The sequence below is a fragment of the Ptychodera flava genome, chromosome 8 (assembly GCF_041260155.1).
Source record: "Ptychodera flava strain L36383 chromosome 8, AS_Pfla_20210202, whole genome shotgun sequence".
Taxonomy (NCBI): domain Eukaryota; kingdom Metazoa; phylum Hemichordata; class Enteropneusta; family Ptychoderidae; genus Ptychodera; species Ptychodera flava.
The window spans coordinates 42995702-43017556 of NC_091935.1; the positions used below are offsets into that span (position 1 = coordinate 42995702).

General features: G+C 39.1%; 2 protein-coding genes across 4 annotated transcripts in view; both read right to left on the reverse strand.

Annotated features, from left to right (window-relative positions):
* LOC139139386 (mutS protein homolog 5-like) overlaps positions 1 to 21855 on the reverse strand; it is a 258320-nt gene that overhangs the window by 232461 nt on the left and 4004 nt on the right. The window lies entirely within an intron of this gene.
* LOC139138110 (piggyBac transposable element-derived protein 4-like) lies at positions 8542 to 9663 on the reverse strand. The gene has a single exon (XM_070706332.1). It carries the CDS (start codon positions 9661 to 9663, stop codon positions 8542 to 8544), a length of 1122 nt encoding a protein of 373 aa, XP_070562433.1.

Below are 21855 nucleotides of genomic sequence, written 5' to 3' on the forward strand. Positions count from 1 at the left end.
AAGAAGTTCAAGGTCATCAAAAGCATCATAAGGAATCATGTAAGGGACGGACCATTAAATCTTGGGAGGGGGTGGTCAAAAACAGAAAAAAAAAATTTCAGAGCAGAAAGGAAAAAAAAATCTTCAAACTAGTTTGCAAAATAAAAACAAAATAAATATGAAGACAAATGCCTGAAAAGAAATCTGCAAAAGCCTTTAAAATCTTGAATTTTTTTTTAGATTTTACCGACAGAAAGCAACTTTCTGTATTTTTAGTACATCCTCCAGGCACATTTTTAATTTTAATTTTTGATTTTAGAGTGACTGTATCCCTCATACTGGAAGTTGTGATTATCTTATCTTTTCAGGACTTTTGTATTCTGATCACTTGAAAATTATAAAATTATAGAGCCTGTTTTCTACTTGTTTCCTGCGTACAAACCAAGCAGGTACACTGGGTATAACATTGAAACTATGGTATGGTTGTCAAGACAGAGTTATATTTGCCTTTTAAGATCAAGGTAAACAGATGCAGGCCACATCAGGTTCATTTTTTTCACAGCATTTTATTGCAATGATGAATGCAAGAATGGGTGAACAAGTAGAAACACGTCAGTAATGATAAAACAACTTATCAAGTCATTATGTATTATTTTGCTTTTAAAAAGGCATTTTCAATTCTTTGTTCTCAAAAAACAGCCTCAAAAATCAACGGCAACACATTTTTTAACATCCAACAATACACTACGTAGAATGCTATCTATCCAACAAATCCCAACACAAAAACACACAAAAAGGTTGAACTTTGAAGGTTTCTCTATAGCAAATCGCTTGCTGAATGACAATTATCTGAAGAATTTTTCCACCACAAAAAAAAGAGCATGATTTAAACAAATCTTAAGGGACTTATGTAGCAAATTTCAAAGAAATTGGACAAGCCCTTTCAGAGAATACAGATTTTTTGACCATGAATGGCATAAATTACCCTAAAAAGACAAATATTGAAATTTCACCACATCTATACACATCCAATCAATTTGGACATGCTGCTACAGAGAAATAGATGTTTTGATCAAAAAAGGGCAACAATTACTCTAAAAACACAAAACTTGTATATAGTAGGGGTCATTGCTATCATGTTGCATAGAGAAGGATGCAGTTCATATTTGTTGCACAACAACAACACCATCATTACACATTTGATTCAGCACAATCTTTTGAAGAATTATTGTAAAATATCAAATCACAAAATAATGCGTTTGATTTTGGTATAAAAAACCAAAAATTGGTCAAATTTTGTAAATTTTATGATGAAAATTTTGAAAAATCACTTTCATGTCGTAAATTACAAAATATACAACAATGAACACATTTAATTGAATAAAATTCATCAAGAGTTAAGTTGATATGTTATAGATTTTCCCCAGCATCCTTTGCAAACATGTAAGTGTAAAGATATCAGTGCAAGACTCGAGACCATCAGTTCATTATTGCTTGCACACAATTTTCAGAACATTACATATTTGATATAGCATCTGGGTTTGCCAAATTATTGTAGATGCAAAAAAACAAGCCCAAACTGATTCAGAAAATTGGCAGTAAATTTCTAGTCAAAAAATTGTTTTGAAAGATCTCAAAAGTCAGACTTACATAGTACCATCAATTTATCAATATTGATCTGAAAGTCTGAATGAGTTGAGTACCATCAAATTTTTAGTAAATGCCTCCAAAATACTGTAATGCAATTGTTCAAGATAAATGTCAGCACATCAAAATAATTATTGAGGCATCATGGGCCAGTGGCTAGAGCAGTGGACTCACGATCACAGGATGGCGAGTTCGAGCCCCGGCATGGCTATGGTGTTGTGTCCTTGGGCAAGGCACTTTATTCCTCATTGCTCCTCCCCATCCAGGAGTGATGGGTACCTGGTAGGACAGTGGTTGTAATGTGTGTGTTTAGCTCTGCTGCGCTTATTGGCTGCACATGTGAGCTGTAGTTTGCTCCCCAGGGAGTTGAGTGGTACTATATTAGGCCCAATGACCAGGGGTAATAATAATTGTAAAGCGCCTTGAGCACATGTACTTGTGGATATGTGCGCTATATAAGAACCCAATATTATTATTATTAATATTAATAAAATAGCTCAGTCCACTTTTTACAAATAACAACAACATACCATTATAAATTTTGTTCAGTGAACATCTGAGCATTGATCAGCAATCAAAAAACACAAAATTTGAATTTGAATTTGTAAATAAATACTTTAATTAAAATTTATGAATAAAGCATAATTTGAATTTGTAAATAAACTCAAAATTGTAAATAAACTTGTAAATACCATGTAAATATGAAATACTTCATTGTAAATGAAATATGAAAGTGTAAATAAAATTAAGAAAATATAAATGTAAATAAAATTTGAAGTAAATATGCTAGCTTGTATTTACAAATAAAACTATATATAAATGTAAATGAAGTCTGAGTTAACTAAATCTGAATGGAATTTTATCCTCATACAGGTAAGTTGAAATGATTTTTTTTTCAAATGATTATCACAATGATTGACATTTGTGTGTCAAATGCTTGATTACAATATGGACAGATTTGTGTGATTCAAAATGCATCGAAGACACTTCAAAACATATTTTACTTTCCTAGTGCAATCACAGTAGATATTTCACATTTGAAAATGGCAGGATAAATTCACTGCAAGTAGCAACAGAAATTCATTGGCTAAAATCGAGCTCACTATTTCATTATAGTCACATTCTCACTTTTGTCAGTGTTCATTCTAAGATGTAACAAGTCAGCGTTGATGACACAGTCCCCACTTGTTAATGGGTACTTTGATTACAGGTCCTCGGAGAGGATAGAGTCCTCTTCATTAGGTCTGTGATAAAAATACTTTTGAATGTCTGAGCTGTAGTTCAGGACATGAAAAAATCATAATAAAATGGCCACATGGCGGCCTTATTGGATCATATCACAGAACAAATCTATGTGCATATGTATGACAGACATCCAGCTCTATGGGTTTGCTCAGAATTAGATATATGCATAATTAATGAGGTATAGTATGAAGCATCATAAGGTGTCCCATCATACCATATATGAAGGGTGTACCACTTGTGGTTCCTGAGTTATGGACAAATATGTATATTTGAGGTCAAAGGTCATCGAGGTCATGTGACATTTTGTCAAAATAATTGTATTGCTAAGTTATCCCTATATACCAAAAATCAGACCTCTAGCTCTATTGACTCGCTCAAAATTAGATATGCACATAACTAATGAGGTACAATATGTGGCGTCATTAGGGATTTCAGTCACGTGACCTGTGAGCATAGACTCCGTACGCATAAGCCACGTACGACCTCATAAACTAAATTACCTGGATGATTTCTCCAGCTTTTCTCGCGTTACAGACTTGAAATTTCACAGAAATTTAGCCAATTATATAGTTTCCACAAGTAGAAAGTTTCATATCAAAACACCGTATAGAAAGTAGTTACGCTCGATCTCGTAACGTGTGGTCACCGACTACTCGCTTCCCACAGCAGGGCCATTGAGTAAACATGGTGCAATGCAAGACAAGAGCTCTGACGTACCAGGAAAATGCGTAAATATGCAAATAGCAATGCACCCACGAAAGTTCTACGTAAGCAATTTTTCTTCCTGAGATGTTCCCGGTCCGAATGGTGGTCGAAACTACGCGATCCGTCATTTTTTCGATATTTTTGAGCAGTAAGAAGGTTCCGAAGTCAGTATTTATTACATCTCTCAATTAATCAAGTTGTTTCGCATTTCTTTTAAAATATAACATATTTCAATCAATTTTCTGTTAAACCTTTCAAGATTTATTACATCTCTGGGTGCATATCTGTGACTTTTACCCCTGTATACGTACGGTGTACTGCACATCCGGGTGTTTCGGTGAGTTATTATGTATGGAAATTCCCAGCATGCATTGCGAAAAAAAAAACGGGTCCTTGTTTTTCATATTTTGCTTGTTTCTGATTGGTTTTAATGACTTTTCCACTCATGTTTGATCCAAGAAATCTTCATTTTTGTTGTATATTATAATTTCTTTGAGTTTGTTCTTTTAATTTTGAGAAATTGGCCTACAATCCTTTCTTAATTTCATGATGTTCAAAAATGTCATTAGAAAAAAGTTTCATAAATAATCTTTATTGTGACATGCTGAAAATCATGATAATGTGATCATGATGGCACACATAAATCAAACATAACTGTAAATGTGATGACACATCCTCAGATTGGTTGACGGAACAGTAACAAAGATAGCTACTCATAATGATGACCCCATGAAAATACAGTATAAAGTTCGGTATGACCTTGATCCATAAGACTTGTGGCATTTCAACCTGCTTCTGTCAGATTTAAAGAAATGAGATCTCATTGTGTGTAATCGATAAACTCGGGCAACGTACATCATTTTTGCAAAACTTTAATTGCATCAAAACACATTTTTCAGGTACAATTAACTACCGGTATAATGAATTCTATCTCCTTTACTCTACAGGGCAATAGGTGATAATCAATGAAATATCTTCCTCTTTTACAGGTCAACAGATCAGGGTCAAAGGTCAATATGCCTGTTTCCATGGAAACTTCGATTTATCTCAATGTTGTGATTGTTTTGTGTTTCAGGTGAAAATGTACTATTTATAACAAAGACATAGAAAAATGAAGTCTGGTTGTATGTGTTATAGTTTCCAAACATAACATTTTTCTCCATTATGTTGCCATGGTAACCACAGTATTTCAATCTTGAGCGTTTACTGCACTGTATTTGGAAGAAAATCTGTAATGAGATTGTTCTGACATCAAAATTATTTTAATAAATGATTTTTGTGTACAGTATCATAGTTTTGGTCAAATTTAAGTAGTTACCATGGAAACTGGTGATCAAAGAAATATGACATCATCATAATCAGCAAGAACTCACTGAATTACACATATCTGCCAATTTTCAGACTGATTGATTTTCAGGAATTGGAGATAACATCAATAATAACCCAGCTTTCTTATCAATTAGGATCTCAACGGTGCCATCACATGTTACCTTTAGCAGTATTGAATTACACACACCTGTCAAACCAAGTTCTGACTATAAATAGCCACTTGGCATATTTCTTCGCGAACTTCTGTAAAATCTACAAATTTCAACGGATTTTCATGGGATAAAAAGCATTGTGATCACAATTAACCAGGCTTTCTAGTGATATAAATATAATTAATGTCAGTGCATTCTTTGTAAATGTGACTAAAATCCCTAGCGTCATAAGGTGTCCCATCATACCATATATGAAGGGTGTAGCACTTGTGATTACTGAGTTATGGACAAATATGTATATTTGAGGTCAAAGGTCTCCGAGGTCACATGACATTCTGTCAAAAAAATTGTATTGCTAAGTTATCCCTATATACCAAAAATCAGACCTCTAGCTCTATTGGCTCGCTCAAAATAAGATATGTGCATAATTAATGAGGTACAATATGTGGCGTCATAAGCTGTCCCATCATACCATATATGAAGGGTTTAGCACTTGTGGTTACTGAGTTATGGACAAATATGTATATTTGAGGTCAAAGGTCACCGAGGTCACATGACATTTTGTCAAAAAAATTGTAGTGCTAAGTTATCAATATATACCAAAAATCAGACCTCTAGCTCTATTGGCTCGCTCAAAATTAGATATGTGCATAATTAATGATGTAAAATATGTGGCATCATAAAGTGTCCCATCATACCATACATGAAGGTAGTAGCACTTGTGGTTCCTGAGTTATGGACAAATATGTATATTTGAGGTCAAAGGTCACCGAGGTCACGTGACATTTTGTCAAAAAAATTGTATTGCTAAGTTATCCCTATATACCAAAAATCAGACCTCTTGCTCTATTGGCTTGCTCAAAATTAGATATGTGCATAATTAATGAGGTACAATATGTGGCGTCATAAGCTGTTCCATCATACCATACATGAAGGGTGTAGCACTTGTGGTTACTGAGTTATGGACAAATATGTATATTTGAGGTCAAAGGTCACCGAGGTCACGTGACATTTTGTCAAAAAAATTGTATTGCTAAGTTATCAATATATACCAAAAATCAGACCTCTAGCTCTATTGGCTCGCTCAAAATTAGATATGTGCATAATTAATGATGTAAAATATGTGGCATCATAAAGTGTCCCATCATACCATACATGAAGGTAGTAGCACTTGTGGTTCCTGAGTTATGGACAAATATGTATATTTGAGGTCAAAGGTCACGTGACATTTTGTCAAAAAAATTGTATTGCTAAGTTATCCCTATATACCAAAAATCAGACCTCTAGCTCTATTGGCTTGCTCAAATTAGATATGCACATAATTAATGAGGTACAATATGTGGCGTCATAAGCTGTTCCATCATACCATACATGAAGGGTGTAGCACTTGTGGTTACTGAGTTATGGACAAATATGTGTATTTGAGGTCAAAGGTCACCGAGGTCACGTGACATTTTGTCAAAAAAATTGTATTGCTAAGTTATCCCTATATACCAAAAATCAGACCTCTAGCTCTATTGGCTTGCTCAAAATTAGATATGTGCATAATTAATGAGGTACAATATGTGGCGTCATAAGCTGTCCCATCATACCATATATGAAGGGTGTAGCACTTGTGGTTACCGAGTTATGGACAAAAAATATATATTTGAGGTCACCAAGGTCACGTTACATTTTGTCAAAATATCTGAGATATTTGCATGAAAGGATGGACTCATGGACGGACATGACCCAATCTATAAGCCCCCTGGACTTCATCAGTTGGGACTAAAACTGTGTCACTGCATCCTTTTTGCAATATGAATACGATGAGAAACTAAATTTTTATTTTTCTCGGCCTTATACATGGGAGTCTATGGACTGCCTTATACATGGGAGTCTTTGGAGACGGCCTTATACATGGGAGTCTATGGAGACGGCCTTATACATGGGAGTCTATGGAGGTGAAAACTAAAAAGTCCTCTTACACGGCCAAATTTGATCGCATTGTGAAACAAATCGATGTGCATCTGTATGGGGTAGGGTACTATCCTTGTGCAAAGTTTGAAAGAAATTGACCTGGGCATCTCTGAGATATCTGCGTGAACGGACGGACGCACGGACGCACGCACTGACATGACCAAACCTATAAGTCCCCCCGGACGGTCCGTGGGGACTAAAAACAAGGGGCCACTGTGGGCCCCAACTCCTGTCCCAAGGGGGCCATTTTAGAAAATCGGGGGCCATCATTATCACACATGTAAAAACCTTGAATTTTCTGCAGAAAATACTATAGTCTATCAAGTCAAGAAAGGGAGAATATTGAGATCGGGCCCTTGTTACCAACCAAGTGTACTGCAAAGTTGTCCCCCGTACCATGGAGGTAGCAGCTACCCGTACTTACGCAACAGGCCCAACAATGGCAACAGCAAACTAACCGTTTAGTTTGATTCAATTGTTTACGTGACTTATGTGATGAATTATTGATATGTCGGACTTGAACAACTGTACAAATTGCTAAGGACTGTGAATTTGACTGTGGAAACGATCATGATCAAAGCTTAACGCACCGGTAGGATTTCTCTGAGAGTGGCCCTCGATTTGCGTGCATTGATCGAAACAATTACTCATACTGTACACTGATACAGCACGAGAGTGTAACCCGTACGACCTAAATAAAGTGATCGATACATCAACTTTTAAACATAACTTGTATGTATTAGCAAATTTACGATCATTGGTTCTGACCAAAGGGTTTTACACAGCGCTGTTGTTCTATGCATAGACCTGGCTACTCTGGAAAACGAGATACATGTATGTCCGACCTGAAACATATTTGATGTATTATTGCTCTTCAAAACGATCATCTGGCCGGCAAAGCACGGATGCTTTCCTTGCAGTGTTCAACGTTTCGTATGTGTGGACGGTAGACGTTGCAAACGCTTCAATTTAAGGGACGTACTGCCCGATCATTCTGGGTTCATCAACTTTACCGGCGTTAAAAATCCGAGTGGCGACTAGCTTTTCACCATTACGCAGCGGCCAGTACCATTGTTTACATTCATAGGCCATGCCACATGCGTACGGCTCCAATATACCGTTGCCCCTACATCGGTCCTTTCTACCCAGCTTCCTATGCACCACCATATATGCTGTAGTGGGTATTTAATTGCAAAGGTCGATGGGTAACTGAATCGTTTTACATTTCACACTATGACTGAGGTAATGACCTTCGGGGAGCTACGCGAATGTACGAACTGCGTGAACTCTGCATGATCGATCCATTCACATTATGTTGCGCCCTTAGTGGTGCATCAAACGTAGAAATGAGGGCCATTCCAGATTTTATTGCGCGAATTGCGCAATGGCGCGTCCTAGAATTAACTCTGCTTTTGTGTACAATTAGATGTCAAAGATTTGTTGGTTTTGATTCAGTACAGGATTCACTTTATATCTGTTGCCCAAACAGAGTTCTTGGCTGCTACATACATCACAGTCTCACAGTTTATCGCCAGTACTCCACCTTTCTGTGGTAATCGCGCCAACAAGTAGAATTACATTTTATACAGAGGTAGACATCACAGCTGGTGCACTTGAAGCAAGACTTGACCTTCTTGACTGGCACATCTTTGTATGGCACTCTTGGGTTGCGTTCGCAGAACCACTTGTATTTTTTGTAGCACACAGCACAAAGGTGGTCTGTGCCCTCTCCAACAGCTGGCATATGGTTATCTGCTTGCAGACGGGTGGGTTTGTCAGAAGTTGCTGGTGTAGCTTGACGACGTGCAGTAAAGTCTCCAATGAGTGCATGTGTGAGGTCAATAATGAACGATCTGAAATCACGTTTACGCTGCCCTTGCCTGGAAAGTGTAGTGAAGTGATCTTCAATAACATAGGCATTGTAGGTAGCCCACACTATGCATTTTCTCACAAGGCGATGACACCATAGATATGTTTTCCGGCTTTTATCCAGGGACGTCATTTTATCATATGTGTCCACGCCACCCATGTACTGATTATAGTCAACAACACATGGGGGTGCAGGTAATATAATCTCCTCACCTCTTCTGTTGTGAAGTATTACATTCTGATCAGCATTTTCAGTGTGGAGGGTTGACAGATAGTAAACAGGCTTTTTGTCTTGCCAAACTGTTGCAAGCAGATCAGTCATCTCTTCTGTCAGCCAAGCCATTTCACCATGTTGGAGATCTTTAGGGTCCCTCTTTAGCTGACTTGGAAAGCCCTTTCTGTTAGCCATCACTGTCCCACAACCATATGTTTGTCGAGACTCAAGAGAATATAACAGCATGGGACTGGTATAGAAACGATCTGTGTATACTGTGTAGCCTTCACCTGCAAGAGGCTTAGTAAGTTGTAAGACAACCCTGGTAGCTAGCCCAACAGTAGGATATGTATTTTCATCACCACCATTTTCACCACAGTACACCTCAAAATTATAGTTGTATCCGGTGACACTGTCTGCCAGCATCCAAACTTTAATTCCGAACTTCACTGGTTTGCTTTTCTCATATTGTTTTATTCCCAGTCTGCCCTTGAAAAGAATCATGCACTCGTCAACAGATACTTGTCGATGAGGCTGGTACTCTTCCATGAAACGTCTATGCATGTAGTTCAAAAGAGGACTTACCTTGTACAAGTTATCTGGTCGGTGTGGTAGGTCTTCATTACAGAAGTGCAGATACCTGAGCAACTGGGTAAACCGTTGTCTCGGGAAGATTGAAGTTATACCAGGAAAAGTCAGCAAAAATTATGCTCGGCTCATGTTCCAGAGTTCCTCCACTCGCCCGTAAAAATAAAATTCAATAAACAAAAGCAGCCCCTAAAACGCCCTCAGTTCAGCAACATCTTCTATTGGTTTCCATGGACCTTTGTTGTTTCGCGGATCTCGCATTCTCTTCCGGTCAGCATTGTCATTTGTCCACTTCATAACCTACAGTAAAAATTCATCGCTCCGAAACAATGAGAAATATTCGAGGGCACTGTCTTTTTCTTCAGTACTTGTAGGTCCCGGTGTCTCAGAGAACGGAAAGTCGTCGATCTCTCGGTCTGCATGTCTCCAGTGCAGATCTGTCGGCAACTCGATGTTCTGGTGGTCAAACCCCCAGAAAACTTCGTCGACATCGGCTTCATTATCAACGAAGAGGTCACGAATTTCATTGGGCAGATCATCGACGTTGAGGAAACCGTCGACATATTCAGCTTTACTGTCTGAATTGTCCGACATTTCAAACTCACCAGCATGAGCATCGCTATTGTTGTTGTCGCCGTCGGCCATTTTAAAATCACAACGGGCCGTTTCAAAACTGGCGCAAAATGCTCGCCGTTCACAACATTCAAGATGGCGACTTAAAAAATTCTTTCCACTGCGTCATATCCTATGACGTCACAATCATTTATACCCCTTTACGACAGTTTCATGACGTACCCTGTTCTAAAAGAGCACAGAGGTTTTGCTCCCTCGGACGCCAGCAACTCCAATAACAGAGGCAGGTACTGAGCATGCACCCCGACGGAGAAGAGAGAGCTCCTTAACTAGGTGTAATTAACTACAATGACACATTATTAACAAATTACACCTCTCAAGTTAAAGAATGACGAAGACAACTCTCTGGCAGTAAAATAGGAAGTACTTTATTAAGACTCCACCGAGGCAAGAACCGGCCAGAGAGTTGTAGAGATAAATTCAATAAATAAAGAAATAATGAAATAAAATAAACATAGGGCCAAAGTCCCTGAAGCTACTATAGACATGGATACAAAATTAAGTATTTCCTGACTGTATGAAATTATCTCACTAAGGTCATCCTAGGGACATGTAAACCAAATATTAAAGCTGTCTGATCAGCGGTTTTGAAAAAACAAGCGACTCAACAGTTGACAGAGCTCTGCTGTGTTATGTAGAGAATAACCTTTTGTGACACATGTATTGATGAAGAAGGTGGATATCTTTGATAGCTCATTTCAGGATGGCCTGACCAAAAATGGAAAAAAATTCCGTAATAATACAGATTTGCATATTTCATCAGACTATATTAGTCTATAATAGCAAATAAACGAGAGTTAATTGCATTCTAATTAGAGTAAACAAGACTTGTTTAAATCAAGATTTATGTCATAAAAAAACAGCATATCTGGCAGGTTTTAAAGAATCCTGAGCTGGTTATCTTTTAATATCAGTATTTTAATCCTATTAATGAAGCACATTTTAACTTTCAAATTAACATTGTAAGTTCTGTTGAATAAGTTGAGCCTGTAGGTAATCAGAGAAAGCACACAGAAGAGACAAATGTTTGAAACTTAAGAAGTTCAAGGTCATCAAAAGCATTATAATGGATCATGTTACACCTTCATTGCACTGTTTACACGGATTGCAAAATTGCTATAAATAGCAGATGAGGAATCTTACAGCCCCGCTTTACCATAAAAACCCTATCACTTTGACCACTCTTTTAATTGACCACTCTATTTTTTTCCTCAAAAAATAATCTTATTTTATCCTTTCCAAGTCAACCATAAATGGAAATTAGAACTTTCTCTATCTCTATTTATTTGACCGCCCTATCATGACAAACTATTATGAGCAATTTCTTTTAGATAACATAAATGGTGGTTCAGAATGTATCACAGTTGGGATTCAGGAAAGTTGCCTTTACATGTTTTAATCCTCAATTCACTATGAACTGTCAAAAAAAGTTGAACTTTCTGATAATTCCACACCAAAATTATTTTGGCTTTGATGATTTCCTAACTAATTCAATTATTTAAAATCATATTAATTATTTTTTTCCGGGTGAATTGATAGGGTTTATACAGTACAAGAATTACATACTATGTAATCAAACTTTGACCAAAAATGACAAAAAAATTCCTTAAAAATACACATTTACATATTTCATCACAATTTTAAGAAATCTAAGTTGGGTTATCCCTAGGGACCTGTATACCAAATAACAAAGCTGTCTGACCAGCGGTTATGAAGAAGAAGATTTTTAACCAAAAACACCTTTTTTGGCATTAATTTGCCTATTTTCAACAATATCAAAAATTAAAAAAATGGTTTCTCAAAATCATATTTTTCATCTACACAACAAATATCAAATCAGTAAGTACTGCGGTTCTCAAGATATTTGAGTGGACGGACGCCTCACAAACGGACATACATACATACATACAACATACATACATACATACATACATACATACAGACTGACGACGGACGCCGGACGGATACCCATCCCAATAGCTTCTATAGACTATAGTCTATAGTAGCTAAAAAACAATCAAAATGTAAGACTTATCTAAGAACAAGCAGTAACAATGCAAAGATAAAGGCAAACTGAGTCTAACAAGTTGCTCGGTTCACAAAGTCATGCATGGCACTGAGACCAAATCCATAAGGGCAAAACTGTACCCAGAACCTGGTGGCGACGAAAGCCTGACATAACAAGTGATTCATACAGACTGATGAAAAGTAAGAAAAAAAAAGCGAACTACTTAGTGTTGGCTAACTGAGCCATACGCTGGGAGACTGAAAGGCGGGTGGACAAAGGTACTTTAACGTAACGCTCATAGGCATCTGGCCGCCAATCACCGTGAAGTTTAATTAGGTCTGTGGGCACCCCTGCTGCATGGGCTAGGGAGGCTCCACCCCTGCGCAAACTGTGGGCTGAGTAAAGACCATTGTCTTTGCCAATTTTTCCTAACAATCGACTGAGCGCTGATGAAAACGATGAATATGTCAGTGAAACAAGCTATCCACCCTTGGGGTAAAGGAACGCTGGCGCATCTCTGGCAGCCGGAACTGAAGACAGCATGCGACTGAGTGCCGACACAGGGCACAAAGGGCTGCCTGGTAAAGCGGCCTAAGGAATAAACAGGGTGCGCTCATGGCATTGCAAAGTCTTTGACCAACGCACGGCGAGCATAACATGGCTATCTTTAACAACAAAATCCTTTCGGGAAAGGTGTCGCTCGCAGTCAAAAGATTTCTTGGAGGGTGGAACCAGGTTTGACTTCCTAAGAAAGGCAAAGAAACCAATTATGACGGCACACCAAACAACAATGAGAAAAACATCATTAATGTCGATAAATGCGGCCATATCCTCCAACATGGGAACCGTAATAGGCAACTTTTGAGTTGGCGAGTGTATGCTACTCTTGTGAATGCCAGCTAGAGCTAATTTAAAGCTGAGGCACTCAAACCCCTCCAGGCTATAGCCGGTAAGAATGTGAAGCGTTTTGACATCGGAAATATAATTGGAGACTGACACCGGACTACGGAACTATCTGCTGAGGAACTGAGCATAAAGTGCCAAGACTGTAGCAGAAGCCGGAAGAGCAGGCAAACCATAATGAACAGCAAAACTAAGGAAGGAGCGAAACTGAATATTCAAGTTTTTGAGAGTCCCTGGACGAAACGCTGCCAAACGGGAGCTCTTCACCTCTTGCCTCAGTAACTCTAGGTCTTGCTGAACAGCTGAAGGAAAATCAGAACAAATCGTTAATAAGGAACAAGGACTCAGAAACGGAGACGTCCTCAAGATTGTGTCCCCCGTTAAGGTAAAAAAATGACTCATGATAGGAGCTAAGTGCCATCGAGATAAACAATCAGCCAGCTGATTCTGCGCACCAGGGAGGTGCCGTGCTTTCAGCTCGAATTGGAAAGTCGCTGCAACAAACCAAAGCTCTCGAGCTGCTGACATAAGGAATGGGTCACGGCCACGACCTGAATTGAGGACCGTAACTGTGCTAGTATTGTCACTGTACACCAAGATACGCATGCCCGTCCATCGGCTTCCCCAAAGACGAGCTGCCACAACAACAGAGAGCATTTCCAGGCAGTGAATAGGGAGTTGCTGGTGCAAAATGAAACCTGGAAACGACGAGTGGAAGTACTGTGTACCGGAGAGTCCGCCGCAACCTGTAAGACAAGCGTCTGTGCAGACAATGCTGTTAGGAGCGGACCAAGTTAAGTCTGGCATGATAGAGACTCCATTAAATTGCCTAATGAAGGTAAGCCACCAATTAACATCTTTGTGAAACTGTGCGTTTAAATGAATGTGGTGATGAGCGGACTCAACCGAACGCAAAGTGTCCAGCAAGCGGCTAATGAAAAGGCGGCCCGCACAAACGCAGCCAGAAACGAAGGAGAGCTTCCCAATAAGAACTTGCAAATCGCGGCGTGTGGCTTTTTGTCTGCACAACCAAGAAAGGAGGAGCTCAGTCAGCCTGTCTTCTGTGACCTCCAACGTCATGGCTACTGTGTCAACCCATATACCTAAAAAGGAGAGACAAGTAGTGGGTGGTACGGCTTTACTAGTGGCTTCTTCTACACCCAGTTCCTGTAAAAGAGAACGGAAGGCAAGGAACGCTGTCTGCAAAAGGGCTGGCTGCTCAGCACCACAAAAATCGTCCAAAAAGTTGACTGCACGAAATCCTATATTATTGTACATAGAAATAATAATGTTAGTTGTCGCCTGACATGCAAGCGCCGCAGAACGCAAACCAAATGGCAGTCGGAGGTCAATAAAAAGCTTACCCCGCCAAGTGTAGCCCAACAGGTGAAAGTCGTGAGGATCGACAGGAAGTTGTCTGTACGCCCTACGCAAGTCAAGCTTGAAAAGGTGACACCCATGGCCAGACTCCCTGATAACAGACACAAGGGAGTCAATATTTGGATAATGGAGATGAAAATGCTCCCCCAGAAACGTAGACCAAGAAATACCAGCGTTAACGGAAGCATTAGGTGGAAAACTGAGGTCCATGATAATACGCCTGTCGTCGGAGCCCTTTTTTGGCACAGAAGAGAGTGGGGATGTTGCCATGGGAAGTGAGAGGGGATTGTCGACAAATGGACCGGCAGTGGCGCCCAAACTGACTTCAGAGCAAACAAAAGAATCAATGTGCTGTGCAAAATTTGCACAGCGGAACTGTGGTTGCGTGCACTCGAAAAGGGTAACTGACTTGAGGTGAAATTTATGGGCCAGCCAAATTCAAGAAAATCGATGAAAAGAGCACTGGCTTGGTCAGGGAGTCGCGCTCGCCATGCAGGAATATTCAACCCTGATGGCACAGGAATGCGGACGCCTGCAAAATTGGGTCTGCCGGAAGCGAAAACAGTCTGATGCGTGTCTTGCAACCACTGTGGAGAGATATGGACACTTGGCGGCCAAGCGGGGATGCTGGAAGGAATCCACGCAGGTACTTCCGGAAAGCAGATATGACTACCAACTGCTGAGGGTGAAAAAAAAGTCTGATATTTGAAATCGTGAGTACCCTGCAGCACCTGGGCTAAGGCAATTGACGCGGAAATAGGTGAACAAGCGACTGTGGGGATGAACTTGTGGAAAACGCAGTTAACTGCAGGAGAAACCTCACAACTAACAACTGAGCTAAAATTTACAAAACTGCTTGCAGATAGGCAACTGTAGTCAAAATGTTCACTAGTCTGCAAAGGTACACAATCTTCAAATAAGTAAACATCACTGTACAAATGAGTGGTAGACAAAAATTCTACTGGGTCAGGTGACTGAGAAGCAACGGAGCTGCAAGAAATGGGGAGGTGCCCATCCAGACTAGTTTCGTGTAGCCTGGCAAGGGGGATGGCGGAAGACAGGGCAGAAGAGTCAGAAGAGCAATCCCATCCCCCAGATGGCTGAGGTCATTCCTTGCTGCCCCTTTGCATCTGCTCCCTGAAGTCTTTGTCATTATATGGATAATCAGCAGCAGCATGCTTCTTTTCTTGCTGCTGAGAACGCAAACAGGCAGAACAAACATGTTTCTCCAAATTGCCTTCCACAATGTGATCCTCAGCTTGATTACACTTATGGGACTGAAAGGCAGAACAATATCAGTCACGACGACTTTTCTTTGATTTTGTGGCTGAGATGGAAGTGCTCTGAGGAGGATTTCTGACAAATCGAGTGTGGAGATTGCCAAAGTCATCGTTCCACTTTAATAACCCTTGTTCTAAATACTGCAAAATTATTGAGTGATATTTGCGAACCCTCTCCCAATTATACAATTGGGCGTCTGTGACAATGTCTTGCAAGTGTGATAATCTATGTAAGGTAGAGTCATCGTCCAAACCCATCCCCAAGATAATTTCGAACTCACCAGACACGAATTGTGGTAACAGCTCATCAAATGTCAAGGCTTCTGGCCTGTTTGGGTTTAGGTCACGGACGAATTCGTGTGGCCATGGAATGTAATTCCGGACTCTGTCCATTGGCTTCCTCTTGGCGCCACTTTTCATGCGTTTACCTTTAGGAATAACAATCTGCAACGGGGGTCGTCTGCTCTTGGTCGTGTGCGGTTTAGTTTTTGTCTTTTCCACTGATCTCGAACTTTTTCCATACTTGCTGTTCGTATCATCTCTGGAAGAGCTGCAGCTTGATTCGGATCCAGAAGTGGTGGACGAACTTGCCGACAGCAAACGCTCAACCAAGTCCTGAAGAGCTGAGTCACGCCTAAGGTCGGACAAAGTGGTTACCCTTGGACGAGGCTGCGCGGGCTTTTCACGTTCAGGAGTGGCTGTGACGTCATCTTTAACAATCTTCATCACCTCGGTAATTTGATGAGAAATTTCTCTTACTTGAGAAGTTACAGAGTCTAACTGCTGTTGAACTTTCGGGTCAGCTCCGGTCAGCTTACCAGTAATTTTCTTGCGTGTCGTTATTTTGTAGGCTGGCTGTTCAGGAAGAACTTCTTTCGGGGCGATTGTCTCAATCTCTGCTCGTGTACGTGTCGTTTCACCTGCACCTCCTGTCTCGTGTTCTGTGAAGGCCTCATCCTCTGGCATCGGCTCTCCAGCTTCAGCCATATTGACATGAATTAGGAAAAAATATAGACTAAGATACTGCGGCAACGAAATTAGCAAAATGTCAGAGCCTAAAGTCAGTTGAATGCGTAAAAACAGCACTCAAAAAGAGCACAGAGGTTTTGTCCCTCGGACGCCAGCAACTCCAATAACTGAGGCAGGTACTGAGCATGCGCCCCAACGGAGAAGAGAGAGCTCCTTAACTAGGTGTAATTAACTACAATGACACATTATTAACAAATCATTTATACCCCTTTACGACAGTTTCACGACGTACCCTGTTCTAAATATGGATGCCCATTTGACCTCAGTGCCTTATATGGCCGCTGGACCAGAAAACCGGGAACTGGTGGTGAAAGGTATGCATTCCCGGTATACCCGGAATTGGTGGTGAAAGAGTTAAAAAGAAAATACTGTATAAGATTTTTTGACCAAAAATGACAAAATTGCTCCAAAATAGTAATTTTCCCGATTTTTTCATAATTTCAACAAATTAGAAGAGTAACACCCTCGCAAAGATCCAACCCAAATTTGAGAGCGATTGGGCTGGCGGTTTCAGAGAAGAATAATTTTTACTGAAAATGAGAAAAATCACAAAAAAATTCAGCAAAAATACAAAATTAAGGATATCTTCACAATATTCATAAAACTGTATAAGGTTAACCTAAGGTACTTGCACACAACTTTTCAAAGCAATCAAAAAAGCGGTTCTTGAGTTATTAATTCTTAACCATTTTCACATTTTGTAAGCTCATTTGCATAATTTTGGCAATGCAGACTTCATTTGAACAAAATCCCATCTATGGCCCAGGATGCATCCACACACCAAATACCAAGCTGAAACGTGTAGCGGTTTGCGTGTTTTTGATGTTGACGGACATACTGTACGTACGTACATACATACATACACACATACATACAGACGCCATCGACTTCAGCTTATACGATAAACTCACATTGGTAAAACCAAATGTGAGCTAAAAAGGTCTAAAACTTTAGGTACTGGAGGTCAACTTTAGCAACATGCATAGCAGAAACAGCTAGTCCCTCTTAGTTTGAGCATAGACAGTCTCCCCCCCCCCCCCTACTGTCTATGGTTTGAGCAGGTCTCTGAATATGTCACAGTTCATAAACAATGACAGGAAATGACTAATTAGCTGTTTAAGTTACTGCCACCACTCCAACACATAATAGGTACCCTGCATACAAATACGTTAAAGGTCAAAAACCTCTTACTCAGATGTGTGGGCTGTTTCAGTTACTGCCACCACTCCTGCACATTTGCAGGATTCCCTCTTTTCTTACCTCATTTGCATATTTTTGACACTGACATGTTCATTTGAACAACGCCACATCTCAACCCCTGCATCTACTTGTATGTTTACTTTCTTAGGGCTTGATGTACAAATAATAACAGCCATTGTGCCTTCGAGGTATTTTTTCAGTTTTAACTGAACAATACAGAAAGAAAAATCTTTAAGTAGTTATAAAGGAATGTTTTGAAGCTTAGGAAAAATAATGTACCATTTTTTCATCATTTTTCTGTGCTTATATCATCCCTCACTACTTTGAAGTTTGGATTATCATTGCGCTATTGGACTGAATTATCATTGCAGTATCCTATGTTTTTCAAATTACCTATGTTGTCTTGTTAATGCACATGCGCAAACTCTGTAGAGTTTAAACCAACAACTTAAGGGGTTGACAAATCAGCTATGGTTTTAAAAGTTGACTGCTGAGTTATCGATATCAAATTGCTTCAATCGCTTCTTGATAGTCACTGTAGAATGGGAAAACTCACAAACTGAGAGGCTTGTTGCCACAGACAAAGAACTTTTTGCCTATTGACCTGAAAAATAAGTGAGTGTTCATTGATAATTCAAAGACAGAATCTGTTGACACCAAAGTTTGCTTGTGACTGCATGCAATCTTTAGCTTTCCACAATGCCATCCTGCCACTCACTGAACATTGAACAGTTGAAGAGTACGGTTTAGTAAAAGTATCATTTTTTGTGCTGATTTTCGCCACCGTACTTTAATTTTATAGTGTTATAAACGTTCATGATACAAAGCAAAAACCTTCATTTTGTCTCGTTCTTCCAATCGTACAGAGATTGTGTGACAGGAAAACCTTGTCTAGTTCACCAGGCAATGATCTTTGGCTTCGTGAACGTATGCTCAACTAGCTAAAATAGCTTTATGCAACACTTCGAAGGGAATTATTACCTTTTTATTTACATGACAATCCGACTAGAGAAAAGTCGTGTCTTTACTTTCAATGGAGAATCCTAACATTATATTATAAAAGTACAGAGGAGAAGATATAAGTGGCATTTGGGATGGTACAAAGACATATGCTTGTCCCAGCCAAAAAAACGTGGCTGTATGTTGACAGCGGAAGGAGCATGTCTCAGAAGATATGATTGGCTGATAAAGTGAATTGTCCACATTCACAACCAGTCTAAATATTTGTGAAAAAGAGTCTTATTTTGAATGACGTCATTCTCATATGTAGGCGGTCTAAACCTCCTCAATCGCCCCTTAGAGAACATCGCTGTACGTTGTGACGAGAAAATCCCCCCCCTGTTGATGCTCTCCTGGATGAAACACTGAGGTTTGCACGATTGACATGATAGAATTTGATATATCTTGAGGTCCTAAAATGACATATCGGTATATTAGACATTTTAGATATGATAGATCATACAGTTTTGGTTGGCAAATTACATGACTGCTTTGCACAATTGGCATGATAGAATTTAACCTATCTTGAGGCCCTAAAATGACATATATTAAACATTTTAAACATGTTAGTTCTGTACCAAATGTGTACAAGACTAACAAGATAGGTCAAATACTATCATGCCAATCATGCACGTGCAAACCTGTCCTGTAACATGCCGACCAAACGTGTATGGACCTAACGTGTCTAAAATGTCTAAATGTGTATATCAGTTTAGGGTCTCATGATAAGTCAAATACTATCATTCAAATCATGCATAGCAATTGTATAACATGCAGACCTAAACTGTATGGGCCTAATATGTATACCTAATGTGTGCCGACGGTGTACACAATTTGCATGACAGAGTTTGACTTATGGTGATATGGTGAGAACCTAAAATGATATACACGTTAGACATTCTAGACAAGTTAGATCTGTACATGTTAGGTCAGCTTATTGCACCATACCATAGCTTTGCATGTTTGGTATTTTGGAGTTCGAGCTCTAGTCAGACCCTTAGATGATATAGGCCTATGCGTTAGACATTTTAGGCACGTTAGCTCTGACCTAAAAAGTCGAATTAATGTAAACATGTCTAACATGTTAGACATCTTATGCACGTTAGCTTCGACCACCGTCTCTCCACCCAGGTGGAGGGACGGTGCTTCCACCTAACATATCAAACATGCACAACTTAAATGTAAAAATCTCTCAAATGAAAAAATTCAGACGTCTAGCCATGGATGCCCTGCTATTGTTACACTGTTTCTTAATCTGTAGTGCAGTATCTTGAACACCACATGATTTATCCAACAAGTTATTAGTGGAGTGACGAATAGCGGTGCTGTGTGTATCACATTCCCTATAGTTAGGTACACAGCAGACAGCTCCTGCAACCCAGTCATCCTCCTATTGCCCAGAACTAGAAATGATGCCCAGAATTCCTAATTCCCCAAGTACTATCATGAACTGTCATACCCAGAAGGAGTGCTAAATCGAGCAAATGATAAACTCTGGTGGCATACATCCCCAATTTCTGGGTCGTAATACTGAGGATCACGGGAAAGGCCCCCGAACCCTGGGTTAGAGCACAAAATAGTAAGAAATGAATAAGAAAAAAGTATTCTAAGTTGATGAAAAACTTGATATGAGAAGGAAAATAACAATAAACCTTAATTAATAATGAAGAAGGGAAATAATTTTAAGTTATGAGATTCTTGTTTTCAAAGCTGAACATTAAAACAGCAAGATAAAATATTACCTCAAAGTAGCAAGTGCAAAAAGAAAAAGATAAATAATTTTGATAGATACTGAAATAAAAATATAATGAAAAATTATCAATATCAATGTACTTTTTAAAGAAAAGATTATAAAACAATTGAAAATTAATAATCATGAAGTATTTTATAACATGTAATGTGAAAATAAGTAATTTCAAATGAATTATTGAACAATAATGAGGTAAATAAAGAATATTTGTATTTTGTCAATGATCTCTCACTCGATTATACTACTAATGGGCAGTCCCTTGTGAATTATTCACGGGACAGTCCTCTTTTTTACGCCTTGGGTGCTACATTCGGTATCCGCGCATAGGCCTGATATACTTAAAGTGTGTGTATTTTGAAAATTTAACAATAAAAAATAGTGTCAATGACACTGTGCTCCCATTTTACAGAAATACTATGTACTAGTACACACAAGACATTGCATTCTTACAGGTTGATTACTAAGAAATTCCATGGTAAGTCAAAATTAATCTTATACCCCAGCAATATGAAATGCTCCATCTCATAATGACTTTTACATATCTGACAGAAAACAACCCTAGGATCAAGACTACCATATTTTAAAGCTATCTAACAAATACTTTGGGAGAAAATGATTTTTTGACAAAAAATGGGAAAAATTGCCCCAAAAATACAAATATGAAAATTTCACCACAATTTGAACGAATCTGACAAAGGCAAACCCTGGGATAATACATATAAGTTTTCAAGGCAATGGGATGAGAGCTTTCAGAAAATAAGATTTTTTGACCAAAGATGAGAAAATCGCCCAAAAATTACAACTTTCAACATTTCACCACAATTTGAAGAAATGTAACTAAAGTCACTATAAAGAGCCTGCATACCAAGTTTCAACCAAATCTGGTCAGTGGTTACAGAGTTTTAGCAATTTGCAGGATTTTTCCTTTTTTTCCCCCACATTTGCATATTTTTTACTTTGGCATATTCATTTGAACAAATTCACAT